Below are 23236 nucleotides of genomic sequence, written 5' to 3' on the forward strand. Positions count from 1 at the left end.
GGTTACAGCTCATGTGACTCATCCAGTGTTAAGGCTGTTGGGGCTTCAGAAGACTTGGTGATCGGGAAGAAGCACGCATCCCAATAAACAGCCACAAGAATAGTTCTCAAGTGTAAAAGCGATGGCCGTGGTCTTGTGGATCCACAAAAGGAAAGGCGCCTCTAGAGAGCGAGGGGAAACACACTTGGATGGACCTTAGCTGACCCATATAAGACACGTGGAAGGAGCCCAGTAGGATCATAGTTTTCATGTTAATCATGGATTGTTATGTCTCATGAACCAGTGGGAGCTTTGGAATGAGCCAGTCACAGAATAATTAGACCTTGCGCACCAGAGTTGATGGTAATAGTTGCAGGGTGCAGGGTGACAGTTCGCTGGCGCTGCTCCACTGCTGAGCACGCGTAGACATAACAACACAATTTTTAATTACCAGTAACGCTGCCAGAGGCCGCCATCTCTACCCAAACACTCCCTCCCCTGTTAGCATACAAAGGAGCGCAGTTCAGCTTAACAAAAAAGACTCTGAATCTGGCTTAGATTCAGATGAAGGGCAAACGTAGACTGATATCTGCATTCATCCACTGCATCAAGTTCTTGAATATCTTAAGTAGGAGTAACCATACTTTTTTTGAGTGAGCACATCGAACTGCTCGGCTCCTACTCCAGTTGTTTTAGCAGAACTTCTGCAGACTTGTCTGTTAGACAGTATGATGCTGCTCAGACAAATGAAAACAGCTATCACTACTGCGCATTTTCAACGGCTACTTATGAGTGCGTGTAAATCGTCTGCTGATGCCAGCTTTTTTTAGTCTCATAGACTGGATATAACAGCTAAGAAGACCAACTGTCAGTTTGAGAACTTTTGTTTTGAAGAATGGTCTTTGCCATCCTGGTCTTTTGGAGCCAGCAGTAGCTAAAGTAAATTCTATTTTTGCATTTAATTCTTGCTAGTGTTTCAGTGAGTGCTTTGCAAAGACATAGATACTTGATAAGTTGAGCATTAGAATGCCACTAATAAAAACCTGCACATTGAAGGAAAAAAATGTCCATCCCGGTTTTCCCTCCAAGGCACGAGCGATAAGCAGAGTTTTGTCCTTTCCTTATAAGATTCCTAATTATTCAAAGTAACACTCAGGTATGCCGCTCAGCTGGGTTAGTTACGACGTCGGGAGCAGCTTGGGAGAACAAGGAAACACAGACTGCTTCAGGTTGTCTTCCCAAATCGACTCAAAGGTTTATTTAGTACATAACAGCTTATATAGAGGAAAAAAAGGTTCGTGTGTCAGCAAGTTCTCAGTTCAAACCGGTACAGACCAAATAAGGAAACGTCTTCCTGCCTTGTGAGCAAAGAAGTATCCTGTGTGTAGTTTATCAGTTCAGCTACAATTTATGATCATCCCAGCAAAATACACTCCTAGACATAGAATACAGAGTTCTTTCATTAGTGAATTCTGAAACAAACCACCTGGCCTTTAACGAGCCTTTTTCTAAGAGATAAAGAAAAAGGGAGGATGGGAGTAAGGAAGTGGTCTCGTCTCTGTGGTATTTTCGACCTTGGGGTACCAGCCTGTGAGTCTTACACATTAATTCTTGGGTCACAGAGAAAGAGAAAAACAACTATTAAATGGGCCTTATTGAGTAACTCTTTTCTGTATAATATCACAATAAAACAATATCCTGTAAATGCTACCATGGTATCAAAATATCACAACACATATCAAGCCAAGTTTTTGTCAAATAATGAATTGAATTAAATTAAATACAGACCAAGAGGCAGAGACACTGCAAATGCTGTTGAGCTGTGCAGTTTAGTGACTGAAAACAGGTGAAAAGTAGCAGAAAGCTAGTGGCTAAAGACATCGATGTCAGCATCAACCTGTTCCAGTCAAAACAGCCATGCCACAATAACTTAATACATTTTAAACTAAAGATCTAGATGGAAATTTGCCTCTGAATTAGAGATCAAGATGTTTTTGTACCAACCTGTAAAAAATGTTTATTTCTGCTGTGAAGTTATGCATACAGAAATCAGGTGAGACAGACTCACTTTTGAGGCCAGCATCAAGTGGTCATGGAGCCACAGTTTCTGCAACTTCTGGCTTCATTTATCAGCCAGGAGGTTGCTGCTTAGTTATCCTGAGAGTGGGCTGGCTGTGTTTTTTTAGGGTCAATTCTTTATTTTTAGGATATCTCATGGGACCAGCCTAAAACCTGTTTGTTTCTGTGACTAAAGAGCGTAGATAGATGACAAAAAAACTCCAAAATCATTAATAAATTTTAGTTTGTTTCATTTTTTTCTTTTTATTTGAGTATCGAGCCACAGCACTGCTGCAGGCCTGTTCTCCATTGAGACTATGTCACTTTTTTGAACCATTAAATTATTTTTCAGTTTTTATTTCGTTTTAAAGTTAAGAAATTTGATCTGATTTCAGAGAGAGGGAATGTCATTATTATGGTCACATGGCTCTGGCTGGGAGGACAGAAGCCCAAACTACCAGCTGTTCAAATCTTACATTAACAAGTAGTATCCACTCAGAAAAAAGGTGGCTTAAAGAGCAGGATAAAGGAAATAAAATGGCTTTTTTCACACAGGTGGATGAAGTGAGAGGCTACACCAAGGCCAGGTATAAGATAAATAAGCATCAATTTGAGCTCTGAATCATGCTACTCCAGCACAGTCCAAGAATAAAACTGCTTTCTCTAAAGGATGAATTAAGATGTGCAACTGAATTCTTTTGAGCTAAACAAGGATCTGTCTTAGTGATAGTTACAGCTGGACCAATCATGTATCTGTGTGTAAAACTGGTGCCAGAGCCTGTCTTCTTTTTTTCACAGTTGTTTAGCAGAAGGTTAAACTTCCTGTATTCCCATGTCTATTATGTCACATCTCCGCTCTTCAGCTCCCCGAACCACGCGTCTCACAACGGGTCGAGTGTAGCATTACTTCATACCAAGGCGATCATCAAGTTCCCACAGGTATGCGCCTGCTGCTTGATGGATTGCAGACAGATGCAGAGTCAAGCAACTGTGCCACGAGGTCCTACAAAAAGAGTGTGAAAAGTTAACTGATCCCCTGAAATATCATTAACAAAGCCTCTCAGAGCGCAGCCCAAGCAGTGTGATGCGCAGTGGATACACACCCAGAAATGTATCCCTTTTTCTAAAAGCTTCCTCTTTGATCAGAGAGAGGCCTTAGCCTATTTGGAGCACAGGCTGGTGTTGATTTGAGCTGCAAGACAAAAGGAAATAAATGGAAAGCTGAAGTGGATGACAGCTTAATATGGTATTTAAAGCTGCCTTTGTTTACAGATTCCTCATGTCTAAATTAGAATTGCATTTAGTAATTGTTTTCTTATGTTGAGAGCGCTTTGTTCACACAATGTCAGTTCATTGAAATTGTCAGGAAAGTTTACAGCACTGCTATAAAATCTAATCTTCAGTTTCACACCCATTTTTCAAACCGATTACCAAATCCTTCCCTTTCTGCGCTCTTGTTCTTCCATAAATCTTCATCCTTTTGTGTGGCAAGGAGCGAAGAGAAAGCAGGGGGAAAGAGACATGACTGGTCCAATTCAAACAAGCCATAATTCTTATCATCATCATTAAAAGTCAGTATTATATACAACCATCCAGTCTCTTGTGTTCCCTCCACAAGCTTGTGCGTCTAATCCCTCGGTCCTTGGCCACAACAGGCTTAATGCAGGATCGTTGCAGAACGCGTACAAACGGAATAACACGGTAATGTCAGCACCGTCGGAGCTTTATCAACTTCTCTCAGTGGGAGAAACATTATTAGTGACCTTTTTCTTTCTTAAGTCTCTATAGAGCACAGAGCTTGCTTTTGAGATCAAGATGAAATACTGAAAAGAATGAGAAGAAAGTATATCATTTCATCCTTTCTGCTGTAATAAATCAACACATAAATCACACACAGGTTCTCTAAAGGGATGACAGCACAACAATCTTGGGACCAAATCTCTCATCAAAGCACAGATTGAGGAAGGTTTGCTGTTGTACACAGTGTAAGGCTACAACTAATACCACCGCTTTCCTCGATCCATTGATTAGCTGTCTAAGGTGACGCCTTCAAATTGCTTGTTTTGTCCCACTTGCACTCAGTTTACTGAAGAAGAACATTTGAGAGGCTAGTAGCAGCAAATGTTAAAGTTAATGCAGAGATTATTGCATATATTTTCAGATTGCTCAACCAAGCTTTGTTCAGATTGTAGATTTTATGTAAACTGTGACCTTTTTAAAAAAGGAGGGCAATAATGATTAAAATGGTTCAAACCTAGACACAGTCTGGAGGAGCATACGTTCAACCATTTTCTTCTAAATCTTCTTCAAAGCACCTTTCACATCTTTTAAAGGTTCATATGAAAAAAAAATCCCTTAAAATATTAAATATAGTTTTTTTTTCCTCCAACAAGCTAAAACTAAGCAGCCGAAAACAAAAAGTAGGTCATCTAGATTTGCAAAGACCGCTCCTGTTTATTTCCTGGTTGTATCAGTGCAGTTAAAACTGCGAGTTCCTATTTACCAGGCAGATTAACTCCCTTCCCGAGGCTTTCATTTTACAGATGAGTGGACATTTGATCAATACAGATTTTTTGAGTTTCAAAGTAATATTTTTTTCTTATATTTGCAGTTATTTTGATCAACAGTTCAGAAAAAAAGAAGAAAAAGATCAATAAAATCTTCATAACTGCATGTTTTTTATTTTAAAACTGTGTCACAAATTGATTTCATGGAAAGCTGCTCTGTGATGTGCAGTTATTATTTTTGATTCTGACAATCACTCGAATTACGGGAACATCTGCTCTTTGATGTTTTACACCATCCATTACTACCTGCATGTCAAGCAACTATTTAATTGCTACTCGAGATTTATCCATTTACCTTCTCCTCCTACATGGAGAGACAGTCTATTCAGTACGTGATGCAGCTGTAAAGATCATCAAGACTGTCAAATTAACTTGGCAAATGATTGAGTGATCGGGAGGGCAGAGGCTTAAGCGTACCCAGATTCTGTTGACAGCTTCGCTCTCCATCCTCATCATAAAATGGTGAAACTACATCAGTCATGCTCTGCTCCCAGTGTGGATGCCAGCCAAGTGCCAATAATACCATTGATACTCACACACAGAGTCTGTTTATATATAGACTGCTTTAATATTAATCTTCTTTTTATTTCTCCCCTGCTAATACACTGCATTTATATATATATATATATGTATGTATATATATATATATATATATATATATATATATATATATATATATGTGTGTGTGTGTGTGTGTATCTGAATATTGTGGAAAATACAAAAAATACAAAAATACTTTTGGTCACACCGTCATGCGATTTAAGGAAAGTGTAGCAACAGCAGCAGCTTGGCCACATGTGATTACTGCATATATTAATAAAAGAGTGAGTTGCTTTTATATTGGGATTAAGGTGCTTTACAGGCATTGAGGGATTCCCTGTTGAATAGCGTTCGAAAAATGCGTAAGAATTGGAGAGGATTGGACTTTCAGTTACTGAAAACATCACTCAGTAAGAAGCAGAGCTGCTCCCAGAGCAGAAGCAGCCTGACTGGTTGAGTTAAATCTGACTAATTCAAAAAGAACAGTCTCTGCTCCGAGGTTCATGATTTAATTACTTCCTGAATCACATTTATTTATTAAAACTGTTAAAAATGTATGGCTAGATTCCACTTTTTGAGGTCAACTTATAAAGAAATGTAAAGTGTTATGAAATGGGGGGTCCTGCACTTCTCTTTTTCCATCCATTGCCAAGTCAAACCCCACATACTCACATCTCTCTTTAAGGAAACGTAGCCCACTGGCGTTACATTGATTCAGTACACCCCTTGATTCAGTAGCTTGTAAAACCAACTTTAGCATCAATAACTTGAAAGAAGCATTTTCGGTATGACTTTATCGGTCTTTCATGTGGAGGAATTTTGGCCTATTCTTCTTTAAAACATTGCTTTAGTTCACAGAAGTTTGCAGGCTTTCATTTATGCACAGCTCTCTTAACGTTCCCCCACCTTAATGACTTTGTGTTTGACGAATGACTGCAAGGTGCCCAGGTCCTGTGGCTGCAAAACAAGCCTCCCACCACTGTGCTTGACAGTTGGTATGAAGTGTTTGCACTGATATGCTGTGTTGGGGCTGTACATCTAAACTTTGCTCTCATCTGTCCAAAGCAGATTTTTCCAGAAGTATTCTGGTGTGTTCAGATGCAACTTTGCAAACTTAAGCTGTGCTATTATTGTCTTTTTCTTTTTCTTTTTTTTAGGGGAGAGGACATTTCTATTGGCTCCCCTTTTAAACGACCCATACTTGTTCAGACCTGTAATGTCTCAGGTGTAGCTCTTAGGCTTATTGAAGTTTCTCTGACGCTTGAATGGTCTTATTTTGGGGTCAGTTTGATGGGACATTCACTCCTAGGATGATTGTGGTAGCGTATTAACACACACTTCATGTGTCTCCAGACCAACAAAACACCAAAACGTCTCCTTCTGGAGGTGCTCACACTAGCTTCTAATCTGTTGATCATCTGTCTCTGACTAGCAGCACCTGGCTGCTGCTTACTCCTACTTACTTGCTTAATCGTGTGGAAGCAGTAAAGGCGTAATTAGTTTTGTTTTTTTTTTACAAGAAAGCATAAAGTCCTGAAAAAAAAGTCATTTTTTCACTTGACTGTATTTGAGATGCACTGAGTTGCTCGGTCTTTATTTACATACATTTGAAGTCTATGCTGTTCAAATTAGGGGTTTCCAAATTGCCTTGATATGACTGGAAACACCAAAACAAATGTTTTAATGTTGTTGTTTCAGTGTGATATGAATGTAATCCATATTTTCAGAAAAGCAATCATTGGTTTGTTAAAATCTGACATCAGACAGGTTATATGAGAGGCATTTGTCCAGCCGAGAGTTTGCACAGTCAGAGTAACAGAGCAATTGTCAAAAGTCTGTCACAGTACTGTGTAGTGGCATGCCCATTAAGCACACAATGCTAGTAAGTGGACTGACCTGTATCATTCAAAAGTTCCCTTGTGGACATGTACCAAAGTCCCATCACACCTTTTCCTCTGTTTACCTTAAGCTGTTGATTCTGTGTCTTTGTGGGAAGTAATCCTAATCAATAAGTTATCTTAGATAGAATTATTTTATTCAATATGAGCACAGACACACATATGAGACAGTTTGATGTTGTGCAGCCCGTTAGGAGGCACAGATGTTATTTTTTTGCATGATTAAGATCTGCACTCTTTGGGGTTTTCTCTTCGGTCTGATTTTTTGAATCACCATCTGCTGACAAATGAACTTTTGGCATCTTAAAGAAATATTATATCCCATGAATGACACAAGTACTACAAATGTGTAACAGGAGAAAGATCCTGTTTTTATGTCCTGGTCTTCGTGCTATTTTGCCTCTGGAGCAAGTCTGACTACAAAAAGTAAAAGCACAGCAACAGGAGCTTATAGTTTCACCTGACACACTCATCCAGACTGCAGGGCTATGACAGGGATGCTGTGCAGAATGGTGCCAGGATGCATTAACAAAGTATGAGAAGCAGGACTGTGTTACCACCAATTGGCATTATACTCAGCTGGAGAGGAGGCCACACTAGCCCCAGTTTCTGGTTAACATGTCCGCTGGTGCAATAGCTTACGGTTATAGACACGCTTAATGTATTCAGCGGTACTCCAACATGAAGCTTCAGCAGAAACAAAACCGTGTAATGGGTGCCTTTTTTGAGCTGCAGCAGCATCGGATATGTCAGTCACTGAGTTTAAAGGAGACAGCTGTTCAGTATCTAGCATCAAAACACACATTCTTATGAGGAATCTATGCCCTTTTTGGCTTTGTTCAGTGATGAGAAAGATTTCAAGATTCAAATGTTTGTCTTGGCCTGACTCCTTTGGCTTAACTGCCTGAATAAGCAGGAGGCGCACGCAGCAAAGGAAGGCAGGGAAATGTCAAGAGAGATTAACGAAGCACATTCCACAGAGGTTACCCTTCAAAAGCAAAATGGGAGGAGAGAGCGCGAGAGGCGGACGGAGCGAGGGAGAGAGAGCGCGCAAGAGCGAGAGAGACTGTCAAGGATCAGCACAGAATTAATCTACTTATTGTTTTCAGATTTATGAAGAGAAACTAATATTTTTTAAGGCTAATTGCGATACGGCCCAGAAAACTTACAAGTTGCTGGTTCTTATTGTATTTTCTAATGCGTATGATTTGTAATGATTATAACATTACAGGGGAAATAGTAATATAAGTGATCTCTGGAATATAAATGTTTTTTAAACTGTCTCCAGTGCTGCGTGTTTCACTTGCGCTTCAGAGAACACAAGCACTAAGCCGAGTGTTTTCTTTAGTGCCGAGCAGATCAATACCTAAAGTTTGAACTCGACCATGACAAAGTCTTGTCTTGAGGTCAGTGTCAATAGGATTGATTAAACAAAAAAAGAAGCTCTAGCTTGCAGTAGCTTTATTCTGTATAAATGTATTCTGTATAAATGCTTTTCTGAGGCACGTGCAAGGGCCTCACCTCATTGGGTAAAAGAAGTGGCAGATTTATTATTTTTGTAATTATTTCATCTTGGTTTTACTTTGTGTAGGATCAAAAACACACACCTCCGTGGCTGAATAGATCACTGTAGTCGAAATAAGATTGATATTTCCTTGTAGCAATTTATATTTGATGGCATGTCTCTGCTCTGGGGGAACTTCTCTGGCCTTAAATGGAAAGGTCGAGACAGGGAAAGCAGCAGCTAGATCCCCATACAGAACAGAGCAGGCATCAAAGACCACAAATATGACAAAGTTAGATACAACATGACAAAAAGAGATGAGCTAGAGTTGAACTCCAGAGCTGCTTGCAAATATACAGCAGCCATGGGAAAGCCAATTGGATACACAAATGGGCATTGACTAATTCTTCTTGAATTGGGTCATTAGAGCATAGATTTGGTTTGCCAGCCCAAATGGTGCTGATTTGGATCAATCTCATTGTTCTTTCAGGGACTTGTACCTGCATGTAAAAAAAAGTAGAGCTAACAAAGTGATGCTGGGCTTTTATTTGCTGGCAAAAAATGTTTAGGGAACTTGTTTTCAGGATGTAAAAATGCTGATGTCAGATTTTGCAGCCATCACAGACACATACGCACAATGTCCTTTGGCATTGATGTCTTAGGCATTGGCCACAGCAACACTGCGTGACAAAAGAAAGATTTTTGAAGAACTACAGAGCCTGAGGAAGGAGGCTGGAGGGGTGGCGATGGAGTAAGTCACAAGTTACCTTTAGTTTGTGTGTTGCACCTTAATTTGGTTTGTTTTCTCTCACTCCGTTTCTTCTTTTTCACATGCTCTTTACTTTTGGCTAAGAGTTAAGCACCAGTACCGACTTGAATAGGTTTAGGAAAATATCCCCTTCATCGCATTAGCTGTGAAAGCTGAAGAATGACGCTCAACCAGGTGTGCTCAAATGTGAGGCAAAAACGATTTTTCTCAGTGTTAATATGAAAGGACATGAAGGCAGCTGTGCCAAAGGACACATTGATCTTACCAAACAGCAATATTTGCAGGCTGGTTGAAGAAAATGTACAACAGCTAAATCTAATTTATAACTGGTTCAAAAACCAAATTAGAACATTAAACTGCTCTAAAGTGCACGAAGATGAGTAAAATATCTAAAGCATAACTTATATGGATTATTACGCACTATGTGGTGAAAGATTATATTCTACGCACACGGAAAACTCAGGTATGCATACGTCTTTTAGTATCTGTGGTCAGATAGAAAACCCCCTACCCAGGCACTTAGCTTAAAAATCCCCCCTATGTCTTGACTTCAGTTTTATGACTTAATCAGTTTTTAGCCACAGTCATGAGGTGCTAAAATCCTCGAGACGTTAAAATGATATAAGTGATAAGCTTTTGGTCTATAATTATGGATGCACTGTGCATCAAGCGATGAGTGTATTTAAAGAAAGTATTGGCAGTGGCAGGGTCAGCGAAAACTGAGTAAATCCTCTTTCAACACGCATCTCACTTGGTATTTGTTAAATATAAACCATGTAGCCTATATCTCATCTCCTCCACCGAAGAACCCAATCCTTGAGCTGCTTGACCCCAGTTGGTCTGGCTCATTGTTCTTCTCTCTCCCAGTTCTAGTTTCTGCCTCTCTGCTCAGCCATTTACTTCAGAGGAGAGTGGAATCAGATTAAAGTAGGACAAAGAATTGGTGGGACCGAAAAGTGCTGAGAGTGACGATTTGCATTAAGTGAAAAGTAAGATGGAATGGAGACCAGAGAGGACTGTCGACTGTCGATGAAGCGTGGATGGTAATGAGAGCGCAGATGGATCCTCGCAGACAGAGCCTTCATCAGCTGTGCATTACCTTCAGCATTAGCAGGGAGGGTTCAAGGGTTACAGTGATCCTGGTTGTGACTTTGCGGCTTGCTCACAGCTTTCTCAGAGCTGGACAGAGAGACCTGCAGTAGAGGAAGTGCTACAGGCGTGGGCTGAAGGAGAAACGGGTCACTTATGGATAATTAGAAAAGGATAAAATCGTTCTTTAAAAGCTGCACTAGGCAAGATTTTTTTTAAAAATAAAATATACCCATCTTATCAGCTTTGATCACAAAGTGGAGCTACAAAAGAGAACTACGTCACTAACCTTGACTAACTGAGATGCCGTAGATTTCCTCTTTCTGCACATTTCAAATATGAGTGTTTTGTGGGAAAGTAAAGCTTTTTTTAAGAGTACATTTCACATAAAATTTTGTTTCAGGGACAGATTGTAGGTGTGTCATAGGATTTACCTCTTGGACCTCTTGAACCTAATGAAAAACATCTAGATTATCACTGATATGCCTTGAATGTCCTGGATCTGAATGAGCCATGTTATATCACTTGAATTTGCAATAATGCTACAGAAATCTAGAGAATGTTCCTCCTGCTGAATTCTGCTCTTCCAGCCTATCACACCACTATTTACTCCCTTTACTCAACTGATATGGTCTGAAAAGTCTTGCCAATGGCCAGAGTTCTCCATTGTGGGCTAGATTTTCTAAGGCCTGAAAAAAAAAACATACTCAGAGGTTATTATAGATATTTGTGTCCAGTGATGCCAAAAATATGTTGCCTGGCTCAGCTTTAACGGGTAATCAAATAATGTTGCAGCTGGTAAATGTGGTGCCAATTTCAACTGAGTTACACAGTTATGGGTAGCTTAATCTGTAGGCCTAATAATATGTCATCTGAAAGGTCATTACAGCAAAGCCTTAAACACCAGAGCTTTCATGTGTTTCCCAGCTTGATTTTGTGTTCACTATTCCCTGTTGTCAGCAGACCTGATTTCTTTTTGAGCTTGGCATCAGAAAAAATCCCCCAAAAAACAAAAATAAAATGAAATAAAAACAGTAAATGGATGCTGGGTAGTTTTCTAGAAAGTGAGCATCATCTCTTCCAGACTGGAAATGTTTTATTTGCTTGAGAGTTATTTTAAAAGGTATTTTTACATTCTATTTTTAGCTTCTGACATTCAAAGCCAGACTAAGTTCTTATATTTGTTTTTATTTGTATTGTTTTAATATAATTTTTTCTTATTTTTTAAGCTGTACAGCACTTTGGTCATCTGTTTTTCTTTTAAAGCTGCTCATAAATAAATTCACTTGACTCGGGGCATCAAATCATTTCCACAGTATGTTATAATGTTTCATATATAAAAACCCAGCAAAGTGAAAATTAGTTAACTTTCATAAAAATCTACTGGAGAGATAATATTTACCTGCTCAGGGTTGCATTTTATTATGATGTGTATGTAAATGGGTTTAGTTATCTTTCACTCCTTGAAACATGTCAAGAAATGTCAGATAACCATGAAAGACTCTGCTGAATTTCCCACTTTTTAATCATTATATAAAAAAGTATTTTGTCTTTTATTTTGACTTATGGCAGAAAAGAAAAGAAGATACAAGACAAGAAAAAAAAAGCTCTAAGGTGATTTAATGTTAGCTAATGCTCTATCTTGGTTTTCCAACACACTGAATTAAGATGGTGTACATTGCAAACCTGCTCAGTATCAGCTCTTTGGCATCAGTGTGAGTATTTTATGCCTCAGGGGGTGTGCCAAAAATAATTCACTTACTTATCCAAAGGATTGCCGAGGTACGCACGCGAATTACTTGGCTCTCTGAATGAATAGATCGGCTTGTTGAGTGGGAGACCCGTCTGGTAGCGCGACAAGAAAGATATCCTACTGGCCTCTTAGCACTCAAAGCTTCTCATTTTCAACATATTAACAAATGAGCACAAATGCGGCCGGCCTCATAAACAGCAGAGAAGGAGTATTGTGTTGAAAGAAAGATTGTCTCGCCGCTGTTTGACATTTCACTTCTTGGAAACAGAAGCAATCTGTGTGTCTTTTACACTTCACGTGCTGTCTGTTTTTTCACGTTTATTGCCACTTGCAGCTGCCAGTGTAAAACGTCCCTTGTACATTTTGGATGCTGGGTAATAATTTGCATTTTTTCACCCCTCTATCATCATCTGCATAAAATGTTTCACCTGGGATACACAGAAAAAATCTAAACCGCTTGCTGATACTACCCTCATGATGCAAACTACCTAAATGGGAAAAAAATAACCAATCCAGAGCAGTGAAAAGCTTATAAATTAGATGTGAAAGGGTGATCCTGATAATGTATAAAATCCCTGCGTAATCATGCAGAGAGGAGGTGGCAGTGACCTTGAAGGCTAAAAATTCTTTTGTGAAACCTAATTTACTGCACAATGAACGTTGCTGGGTGCAGTGGAGGAAACTGCGCAGAGACTGGTGAGTGTGTCACTATCTTGCTTGTTTGCGGTGAGACAGCACGCAGCTACAGGGTAAAGAGATCTTATACCGTACGTTTGTTTTAAAAAGCCTGTGCTGTTTTGTCATCGTATTTTCAAGTTATGATGTAAGGGGGGAAGAAAAGGTTGTCAGTTGGGATGCAAATTAGCAAATCTAATCTCCTCTCTAATGTGTCTCCAGTTTATCACGTGACCAAAATGTTTGTTTTATTCATCTGTTGTTTAGGACGCCTCCCATTAATGTCTGCAACTGCAGATTTAGCTTTAACCGCAGTGACAGTTCTAAGATGTCACACCACATATAACATTTCAAGACAGTCAAACCAGAGTCTCTGAGCGTCAATATCTTTCTCTCATATCTTGACACCAGTGAACCAAAACTCTCATTCACTCTCATATTGCTGTGCTGCTGCTCCGCTGACACTGAATGAAGCTCCGACTGAGATTTCATACGATGACAGCTGAAACTTTTACATCTAAGAAAGCTGTACAGAAAAAATAGAAAGCTATAGAACTGCTTTTAGTCAGGAAACGCTCTTTCACCATCAAACAATGTGAGGAAAATGTACTCACACTCGGCTTTCCTTCCTGGGTTTTATTAATGTGCAATTACAGGTGTACAATATAGTTTTTTATTACAATTCTATTCATCCAACTCAGGGTTGCATGGGGGCTGGAGAGGCAGGGTACAACCTGGACACACCATGCATGCTTACACTTACACCTACTGCTAGTTTGGAAACATCAATTCATCTAACACTCATGCCATTGGACTGCTGGAGAAAGGCAACGCGATGAAAATGTGCAAACACCACACAGAAAGGCACCAGCTGGCCTGTGGAGTCAAACCCAGGACATTCTTACTGTGAGAAGGAAGTGTTAACCATGACACTATTGTAGAAAACTGTGGGAGAACTGTAGAAATTCTTTTTTGAAAGGCTTAGTAAGAGGTAGTTGCACATTTGAGACCCCAGACATGATCTTTGAGCAGGTACTGTGTGTTGTACCTTGCAATAAACTGCTATAAAAATTTGCTGTCTATTCATTTAGTTTTACATTTTCTATAGACTGTTGGGTTATGATTGCTTCAGTAACGCCTGCCTCGCGCTTTGCTACAATCAAAACCCTGTAAAACATATCAAAATGGAGCTACATCATTGCTCAGTCCTTTCTATCAAAAAGACAATAAAATAAGCATAGAAATGCTTCACTCCGCTTCATTTTCTGTTGCAAATTTGGGGTCCACTTCATTCTTGTTAACGCTGCCTATGAAACTGGAAGTTTGCGACTGAGAGTTCCCCTTTATTGATTATTTCTTTTAAAATTCTCTGATGGCAATAGTTGCACAACTGCTGTGCAAGTTATGATGGAGTTACAACGAATATGCATAGATGGTAACGTGTCCTAATCGAGTAAACAGTGTAATAAATTGTTTACTGAGGTGATAATGGAAACAGTAAAAGAACAGCTGAACAGTGTAAAGATTATATTCAATGCAGATTTCTTGACAATAAAGAATGTTATTGTAGATTACAGTAGTCCGATTGTAAAATAACAGTTTACTGCTGGCAAATCAGCTGCTGGTATTTCACTATAATTTAACAGGGAAATTTCTCTCACTTTACTTTCATGTTATTCTGTGGGGTTTAAAACCATTTATGAACAGTCTTTCATATGAAATTTTCCTCTGAGAGGCTGTGATATTTCCTTCAGTAAAGTGAGACACCAGCGGGACTCCTGTGCATAGCGCACACTTTCTGAGTTCCAGCCGTCTTTGGCAAAACGGTTATATTATTAATCACACATATCTGAAATCAGCACGGGGCTGTTTCCATGGTGATTTTGTGACATTTATTTAACGCCCCAGTTGTCTCTCAGGGTGAGAATTGTTTCTCAAAAACAAAACCTCCTCCCGTCTTCGGTTACATCATGTTGAGTCAAAGATTAAATCCTGCCAGCAAACACACTGACATCAAGGTAACATCCCTGAAAAACAGAGGACCAGACGAGCACCTAATAAAGCAAAATTCAGTGACCGACTTTCCCTCTGATTTCGAGGGGGAGAGAGGTGGGAAAGATGGTTCAGCAGGAGCCTAAAGAAAGTTTTAACTGCCTGCTGTGCCACAGATCCTCTCAAGGATTGAAGTGCTGAGAGAGGCATTAATAGATTGCTACATGAAAAACAAACCTTATCCAAAATAGAAGTGTTGCCTCCCCTTCAGTTTGCCACACATGGTATGCCAGCCTTGATCACAACCAGAGTGCCAAGGCTGAGCCTTGATATCTTAGACCCACTGTTAAGTAGGCTCATGGGACGCTCTGCCGTTCCAGTTGTGGCTTCTCGTTGGTCGTTCGGAGAGATGATAGCTGTCAAGATGATGTCCTTATTCATTTCCGTGGCTCAGCCCTTTAATAAACTTTGCCGTCTCAACTGTACCTCCCTGCCACAGTGAAACCTTCTTAACATTTAAACAGGGGCCCTAATGAGGGCGCAGACCTGCAGAATTATTTAAATGGATGGTTAAGATGCGAATGCTGCCAGAGCTGAATTATTACTGTGCTACTGTGTGCTTTAGTTTGTCTGGCAGACAGAAATTCATACCTAATCTGCCATCTCATTAAACACCCTAGAGCTTCTAAAGTAACCTAGATCTGCGATCCTGGAACTTTGATGTACTTATCCTATCAAAAGCATTTTTGTCTTGCGGCTGCCCCTTTCAGACTTTTTTAAAGCCCAATTATTCCTCATGATCGCTGACAAAATTGCTTATATTTATCTCAAGCTCACTGTTTCTGTAAACTGTGGCTCATTTGAATCATGCACTATTCCCTCGCTGAAATCCAATATTCTGTCTTTTGCCAGCGGCAAACCCTACAGAAACCAAGAAGAGGTTCACAAAGCAGGGTTGCCGTTTCCCTGTGCGGGTACATGTGAATGTGTGTTTATGTTGTTAAAATGAAACTGTTTATTTTAAAGTGTATTTCATGTGCAGTGTGGTGTATTTATGAAGGTGTCTGATCACTGCTAGTAAAAAAAAGAGTGTGTCCCTGCAGAGTGGTTCCCAAAACCTATCTGAAAGCATCTGTGTTGACGGTGTACAGCTGAATGTAAGAAACAGAATGATGTTTTGCATTTTAGATAAATATAGCGATAAACAAGCAGCCCTCGGTTATATTAGTTATTGTCTCGTGAGGATTCAGATTACAGGATGTGACTCTTTAAACATTTTACCGAGTCTCAGCTCTGAAAGACTATCCAAACGCTGTGCTCCTAGTGTTGTATGATATGAAATAATGAGGACGTGCAAATTAATTTACATAATTGTTGTTTAATTGCAGCAGCCGAGGGTGTTAAGGATGCAGCAGCCCCTGCTGGTAAGAGCCTTCATGACATCTAAACTGGGCCCACTAGCTGTGCTCCAGATATCCAATTTATTTTTTGAGTAATGCATACAGTGGCCACCCACTCTAAGCAGAACATGCACTGGAAACAAATATTTAAAGAAATGCTTCTAATATAAATTTTTTTCTCTCATTTACAGATAACAAGGGTAAGAAACCGGCGTTCAGTGTTGGTTAGTCTCTGTGTCACGCAGACTGTCTGTAGATCATCCTCATCCTCATCTTTCTCATCCTTTTCATCATCGCTGTCAGCTTCATCGCCTTCATCCTCATCATCAAAATAATGTCTTTCCTTCCACTGATTCAGAGATGTCAGGAGAGGAGGAGGGTAAGGTTTAAAGATGAACCCGAACAAACACAGAAGCAGTGAACTTCTGTGGTGATGGGGTTGAGTGTGGAGATGCATGATCACACACTTACACACATGCACTTGAGCAGTTCAGAATTCCTCGGTAATCACTTGTTAAAATCTCGAGCAGTGAAGAAGGTGTTTAATTCACGGGTAAGTGTCACACCGTGTATACACGAGCCCGTCTATATGATATTTTTGGCTTTATTTAAATCTGTGATTACATGCAATGGATACAGATGAATATTTGCCTTTTAGCTACATTTATTTACTGGAGCAATATAGCATTCCTAAATTTAATCTTATTCGTGTAGGGAACAGCTGAGGACTTCAACCAATTTTAAATCAGTTAGAAAAAGATAAGCTGGCACCTTATCAGCACAATATTTATCCTGATATTAGTTTATTTATTTAATTAAAAAGTAGGTTTTGTGTCTGATTTTTTGTTTGCAGCTTCTACATGTGTATCTATGTTTAGCTGATATACAAAAAAGTGTTTGTGATTAGACAAAATCCAACATGGAAGACAAATCGCCCCTTTTGGTTTTTCCAGAGGGGACATATCCAGAGAGGAAAACATTAAATTTAGTATTAATTGCTGCAGGTAAATTGTAATACAATTAAAGGCATTGAAATTAAAATCTCTAGGTTGCCATGGCTACAGAAATTCTTGCCTATTTCCTCATGTTTTAAATAGCATCAGTACTACAACTGTACTACCAATGCCGATAATAAAGATATGAATAATTTAGAAAGTAAATGTGTTGGGCAGAGCCACTGCAGAAGTCTGAACTGATGCTATCTGTGCTGCTAAATAAAACTATGGCAGTGAGTAGGACTAAATAATTTACACTGGTGTCATGAAAATAGAAATGATTTTAATCAACTTCCACATTAACATCAGTTGTTAATCCAAATGTCAGATAACCTGTTAAGGTTTTACTGTTTTCGTGAAGATAAAGGTTTACTAAAATAACCACTATAAAATAGACATAATACATGTTTTACTAATGGTTAAGAATGTTAGAAAACAGAATGGAGATTCTCAACCTGTTAACCTCCATCTTTTATGTGGAAGGAAGCTTTTATATTTACATTTTAACATTTTCTTGTTCAATATGACTTTTAACTGGAATATTGAACCGTAAACTGTTTAAGTGTCAGTTAACAGTTAATTATTACATGTAATAATGAATTATTCTGAAAATCGGCAAAAGCTCATTTTCCTGTGAATTTTCCTTTTTCGAAACTACAAACTGAAATAGTTAATATTTATTTTTAATTCAGGAGTAGTAAACCTGGGATATACCCAGCACCTCTAGCGCTTTCTGAAATGCCCGATGATGGGTTCAAATCAATAATATAAATTATTATTACTAATTATTGTTGTTGTTATTGTTCTGGTTGTGTCATCACCCTTTAGTGTTTTCCAGCCTTCTCTATAATATAAGATGCTACTTTGTATTTGTGAGAAAGAAAACTGAGTTTTATTTTCTTTTTTTTGCTGATTTTTCCTCTTATTTCCATCAGGGACATCTGTAAGAAACATAATTATTTCTCTCTGCAAAAAAAATGTATGTTCAGCAATATATAGCTTTGTTCTGGGACCTCCCCACCCTTCTATGTGCATATGTAATCAGCTCAAACTGAGATTTAGAGCAATTTCACTGGAAGTCGGGGGGCCTGGGAGGCACTTAACATATAGTAAACTATAATTAACTGTTGTTTACATATATAATATGTTCATAGATTGTGGCTGGTGTGTTACCTGTAAATAAAAGACATAGCCACTCATTGATTTATGAACTACTGTTATGAAACCTCAAGCCTCAATCAAAAGTGATGAGAGATGTGTGTGACTGAAAAACAAGGCTTTATCTGCCTTTTTGATAGAATTGAATATAATGTACAAAACAGGCACTGTGTTGTATTCACGAAGATGTGAAAGCAGCTTTAAGACCGTAAAGTTATCAGGAAAGGGTTTACTGAAGTCACAGAATACAAAGCTCTTCTCTTTTCAGACCCAGAAAGTATAAAAAGCAATCTTTTATACAGTCTATGTTTTTGATTCTGTTGCACGATGGTCTTTATTTATGTTTATGCGAATTTCCTTTAATTGCAGCTCATAAAAAGTCTTAAATAACAGGTTCCCAGAGAGTGAAGTACACTTTGTTGCACATTTATGTGAACAGTCTATTTGTGTAATATGTTCACCCTTTGAGTTCACCTCTCTGGATTGAATGTCAGTTCTTATTATGGGCCAACCGTAATAGAGGGCATGAGCAAGAAAGTTGGACACGTGGTTCTCTGCCCGTGTATGTGTGAGTGTGTGCAGTCAAGATGAATTATTACATAAACCTTCTGCAGCTCACCGGGAGTGATTAAATGTGTGTGCGCGCAGGTGCAATGATGAGGTAGAACAGCGATTTCTACTCATACTCCAGCTCATTTATGCTTAGTCACAGTCTTTGAAGGGGTACATTGGCCAATATACAGTTAGAACCCAAATCAGACAATTCCAAGCAAACATGATTGAAAAAGCCAAAGCAACACTCAAAGCAAATGGCTGGCACAGCTTTAGTCTGTTCTTAACTCCATGACCTTTTGCTTAAGCCATATGCCAGTGAACTTAGCTAATTTGTTTCTCAAATCCTTTCTGTTGTGCCCACCATGTTAGCGTTGGCTGCAGTTGGCAGAGCTAAAACGTTGGCTGTGATTTGAGAGTCCCGCTTTGGGGGAGAACATAAACACTGAGGGAGGCGTGATGTTTTGCAATCTAAAGGGAAACTCTACTGATCTGATCTCGCTCCAGGTGTAGGAACGTATGAATTAATATGTGAAAAAACAAAACAAATCTGATAAGCCTCTGTTGTTGTTTTTTTTTTGTGTGTTTTTTTCGCTATTCTAAAAAACATAAAACACAAAAGTGCTGCAGAAAGTTCACCAGACCTTGTGACTGTAAGCTTGATGTTATTTCTGTGATTTTAACAACATGTGCATAGTGCATGTTAACAACTTCACCCTTACATGTCATGTATGGAGATATTTTGCATTTCTGGGGGAATTAGACACCACAACTAAACTGGGAAACACAATTTTTACCATTCTGTGATTACAATGGACAACATGATTATAGCATCTAAAGAGTCTAAGATGCACAACGACAAACTAACACCCAGACCGACATCCAGTCCAGAGTACAATAGCAAAACAGAATCGAGAAGTCCTTCAGACAATCTAAGGTTACCAAAGTCAGAAATATGCTACCATCTTGGGTGGTAAAAGCCACCCAAGACAGCTGGCACCAACAGCTTGTATTTGTTTGTGAGAACTCACGTTTTTCCCCCCATTATTTTAGCATGGCAGAGAAGTTTAAATATGGCAGTACCCATCATCCAATGAGAAGACGCCAGTCAGTCTGTTGAGGTATTGCAAATTTAAATCATATTTTCTACTACTACAGGAAAAATTGCCTTTCCTTCTCGGCCCAGGGGCATCTGAAACAGCACCCCCAACTTTTCAAGTCAATTTTGTGTCCAGCCTGACTTGGGTCTCACAGATCCACCATAACAGAAACTTCCTAATTTATCTATCAAAAACCTCTGAGCCATCCTTGGATTGCTGCCTTTTGTTTGTTTTTAACTTATATCTGTAATCTGGCACACTGTTTACATCTGGAAGTCTCAGTCGACATCTGTACAACATCTGGATCTTGCCACCAACAACCTACATGCCTCATGGCCTGCAACATCACAGCTTGAGTCAGCGCAGGGATTATTATGTTTTGGGGCCTGATAATTAAAATTTTCAGATTGTTTCCTTTTACAGTATTATATCACTTTCTGTGGCAGAAATACAGCCGGCTGTAGACGGTAAGCACTGTCCTGCAGCTAAATAGCGTTATAGGTGTGCTGACATATGTGTGCGCTCATTTTGTCCTTACTCATCTGTAAAATTAAACACATTGATTTATCTCTACAATTATCACTGTAACTCACAGAGGCACGGGCAGTTTATGACGCCAAGCACTTTTCTGTCATGCTGTGTTTATTTACAGCATGCATTTGCATGGAAAGCTTACAGTACATTATATCTGCATTACCACTTATTTAGTCCTGTTTATTTACAAAACCTGTGCTTATTCTTCATTAACAGATTTAGGTAAGTGCTTTGCTTTGTTGTTATATCTGTGTGTTTGTGTGTTTGTCTGAAGATACTGTGGTTGTCTGAGTGAATAGGCTTATGCATTGTCTTTAATCCGATCTTTGTTGAAGCATTTTCATTCTTTACACACACACACACACACACACACACACACACACACACACACACACACACACACACACACACACACACACACACACACACAGCCCTCTGCAGTCTGATGAGACCTGTGCTGTGCTGTGAAGACTAATTTCCATGTACCAACTGTTTCTTTTCATTTAGCCAACAATGAGCCTAGGGATGGTAAGCAAAAGACTCGACACAATACATGCCAGCTTGCTTGTGCTTTCCGTGTTTGTGCTTGCTTTGTGTCAGTCACTTTTTGCGTTAGTGGACATGGGTATCAGATGAAAAACGCTTCCTCACTGAAGCCTGGGATTGCTCTGGTGTTGCTTAAAGCTTCAGTATTTTCACTCAGCAGACGGAGACATTATGAAGATGCAGTTTTGTTGCAGACATATAGCCGCGGTGATTTCTGGACATTGAACATAACAACGACACTAATCATGACGAGAATAACTTTATTTATGGAGTAAACAAAAGTGACAAAGTGCCCCACAGCAGACAGATAAAGGAACCTAAATCAAAAGGAAGAAATCAATGCAAAGGCGCAGCTTAAAAGCAATTCAAGGCACGGCAAATTCAACTGATAGACTGTCAGATGAAACATGTTGATGGTAAAATGAGTAAATAAATACAAATATAGCAGATAACAAAAAAGCTTCTGACAATGTCTTGTGAAAAAAAGTCTTTCAAAAGGATTCAGAGAACAGTGGTTAGATTGCTTCCACCAAAGCATCCAAGCAAACGTCTGTTTTAAAAGTGAAATGATGAGATCTGATTGGTAAAAATCAGAATCAGAATCAGAATCAGAATACTTTATTGATCCCTGGGGGAAATTATTTTTTGTTACAGTGCTCCATTTTAAACCAACATTAAGACAAGACAGACAATACGCTAACTAAGAATAGTACAATATATACATATATATATATACATACATACATAAGTCACTTATAAATAAATATTTGGAAAAGAAACATGTGTAGTTGTAGCAGCAAACAGTGTGTTAAGTGGATGCGTTGTACAGGGAGATGGCCACAGGCAGGAATGATTTCCTGTGTCGTTCAGTGGTGCTTTTCGGTAATCTCAGTCTCTCACTGAACGAGCTCCTGTGACTGACCAACATGTCATGGAGTGGGTGGGAGGTGTTATCCAACATTGTCTTAATCTTGGACAGCATCCGCCTCTCCGACACCACCTTGAGGGAGTCCAGCTCCATCCCCACAACATTGCTGGCCTTACGGATCAGTTTATTAAGTCTGTTGGCATCTGCGACCCTCAACCTGCTCCCCCAGCATGCAACAGCATAGAGGATCGCACTGGCCACCACAGACTCATAGAAAATCCTCAGCATTTTCTGGCAGATGTTGAAGGACGATATATCCCGCCTGTGTTTCTGCTGGATATATGCCATCTGTGTGTGTGACATGGCCTAATTATTACTAGTGCTGAAGAGTGTTACACTGCACTGATTACTGTTTACAGCCATAATGATTTTTCTGTTGTTCATGTCTTTACACAATGAGGTCCTCTAGTTTCATTATGTTTTCATACACTTAATAAATAATAATAATAATAATATGTACTGTACAATTAGGATTATAGTAGTATACCATGTGTAGTACTTGACTTTATAGAACTAGAGAAATCCCGACTACTCTCTTATCTTTTCCTCCAAGTGTGAAATGTGGAAACCAAGTATCTGTTGATTCTTTAGTCAGTGTCAGTGCTCACCTGAAAATACACTACAAACTGCATACTAGGCATTTCAGTAATTAAATTAACACAGTGAATGAAGTTTTCAATAACCAGTGAATTAAGTTGGTCAGAATATTCATTTTAATGGGTTTCACTAAATCATCTTTTATGATCTGACACAAAACTATTATTAAATGGAATCTAGTACTATATCTTTTTTACACTCTTTAATATATGTATATATTGTTACAATAACAATATTGTTACAATAATGCTTAGTTTAACACAAGTTTAACATGCACATTAGATATACCTAATGTGGGTATCTCAGACACATGGTGCTCACTATGTCAAAAGAAGCCCCACCCACCTGCCGTATATACCTCTAATTTATGAGGCCAATCAGAAATAAGATAGCTTAAGGGCATACAGTAAATGAACTGTGGGGAAAGACCAAGGCCCAGTATAAGACACTGGGAGGGAATAATTATTTCCTGCTGAATTTTTACATTTGCTCACTTCCAAAGAAATTAAAGTGAAATAAGTATTTTGATCCCCCCAAAAACATCACTTAGTACCTTGTCTTGTCTTGTCACAGGGTTTCATCTCAGGAGGGATTTGGACGTA

At 39.0% G+C, this 23236-nt stretch overlaps 1 protein-coding gene across 1 annotated transcript in view; it reads left to right on the forward strand.

Moving 5' to 3' along the window:
* Window positions 1-12810: 12810 nt before the first annotated feature.
* Window positions 12811-23236, forward strand: part of mybpc2a (myosin binding protein Ca) — a gene marked incomplete at its 5' end in the record, with an annotated part of 51445 nt that continues 41019 nt past the window's right edge. The window contains 3 exons of the mRNA XM_080905247.1: window positions 12811-12853; window positions 16213-16248; window positions 16583-16603. Of these exons, the coding sequence (XP_080761373.1) occupies window positions 12811-12853; window positions 16213-16248; window positions 16583-16603 (100 nt within the window). The remainder of the gene's footprint in view (window positions 12854-16212; window positions 16249-16582; window positions 16604-23236) is intronic.

Source organism: Rhamphochromis sp. 'chilingali' (assembly GCF_963969265.1).
Source record: "Rhamphochromis sp. 'chilingali' genome assembly, chromosome: 15".
In the NCBI taxonomy this organism is placed as follows: domain Eukaryota; kingdom Metazoa; phylum Chordata; class Actinopteri; order Cichliformes; family Cichlidae; genus Rhamphochromis; species Rhamphochromis sp. 'chilingali'.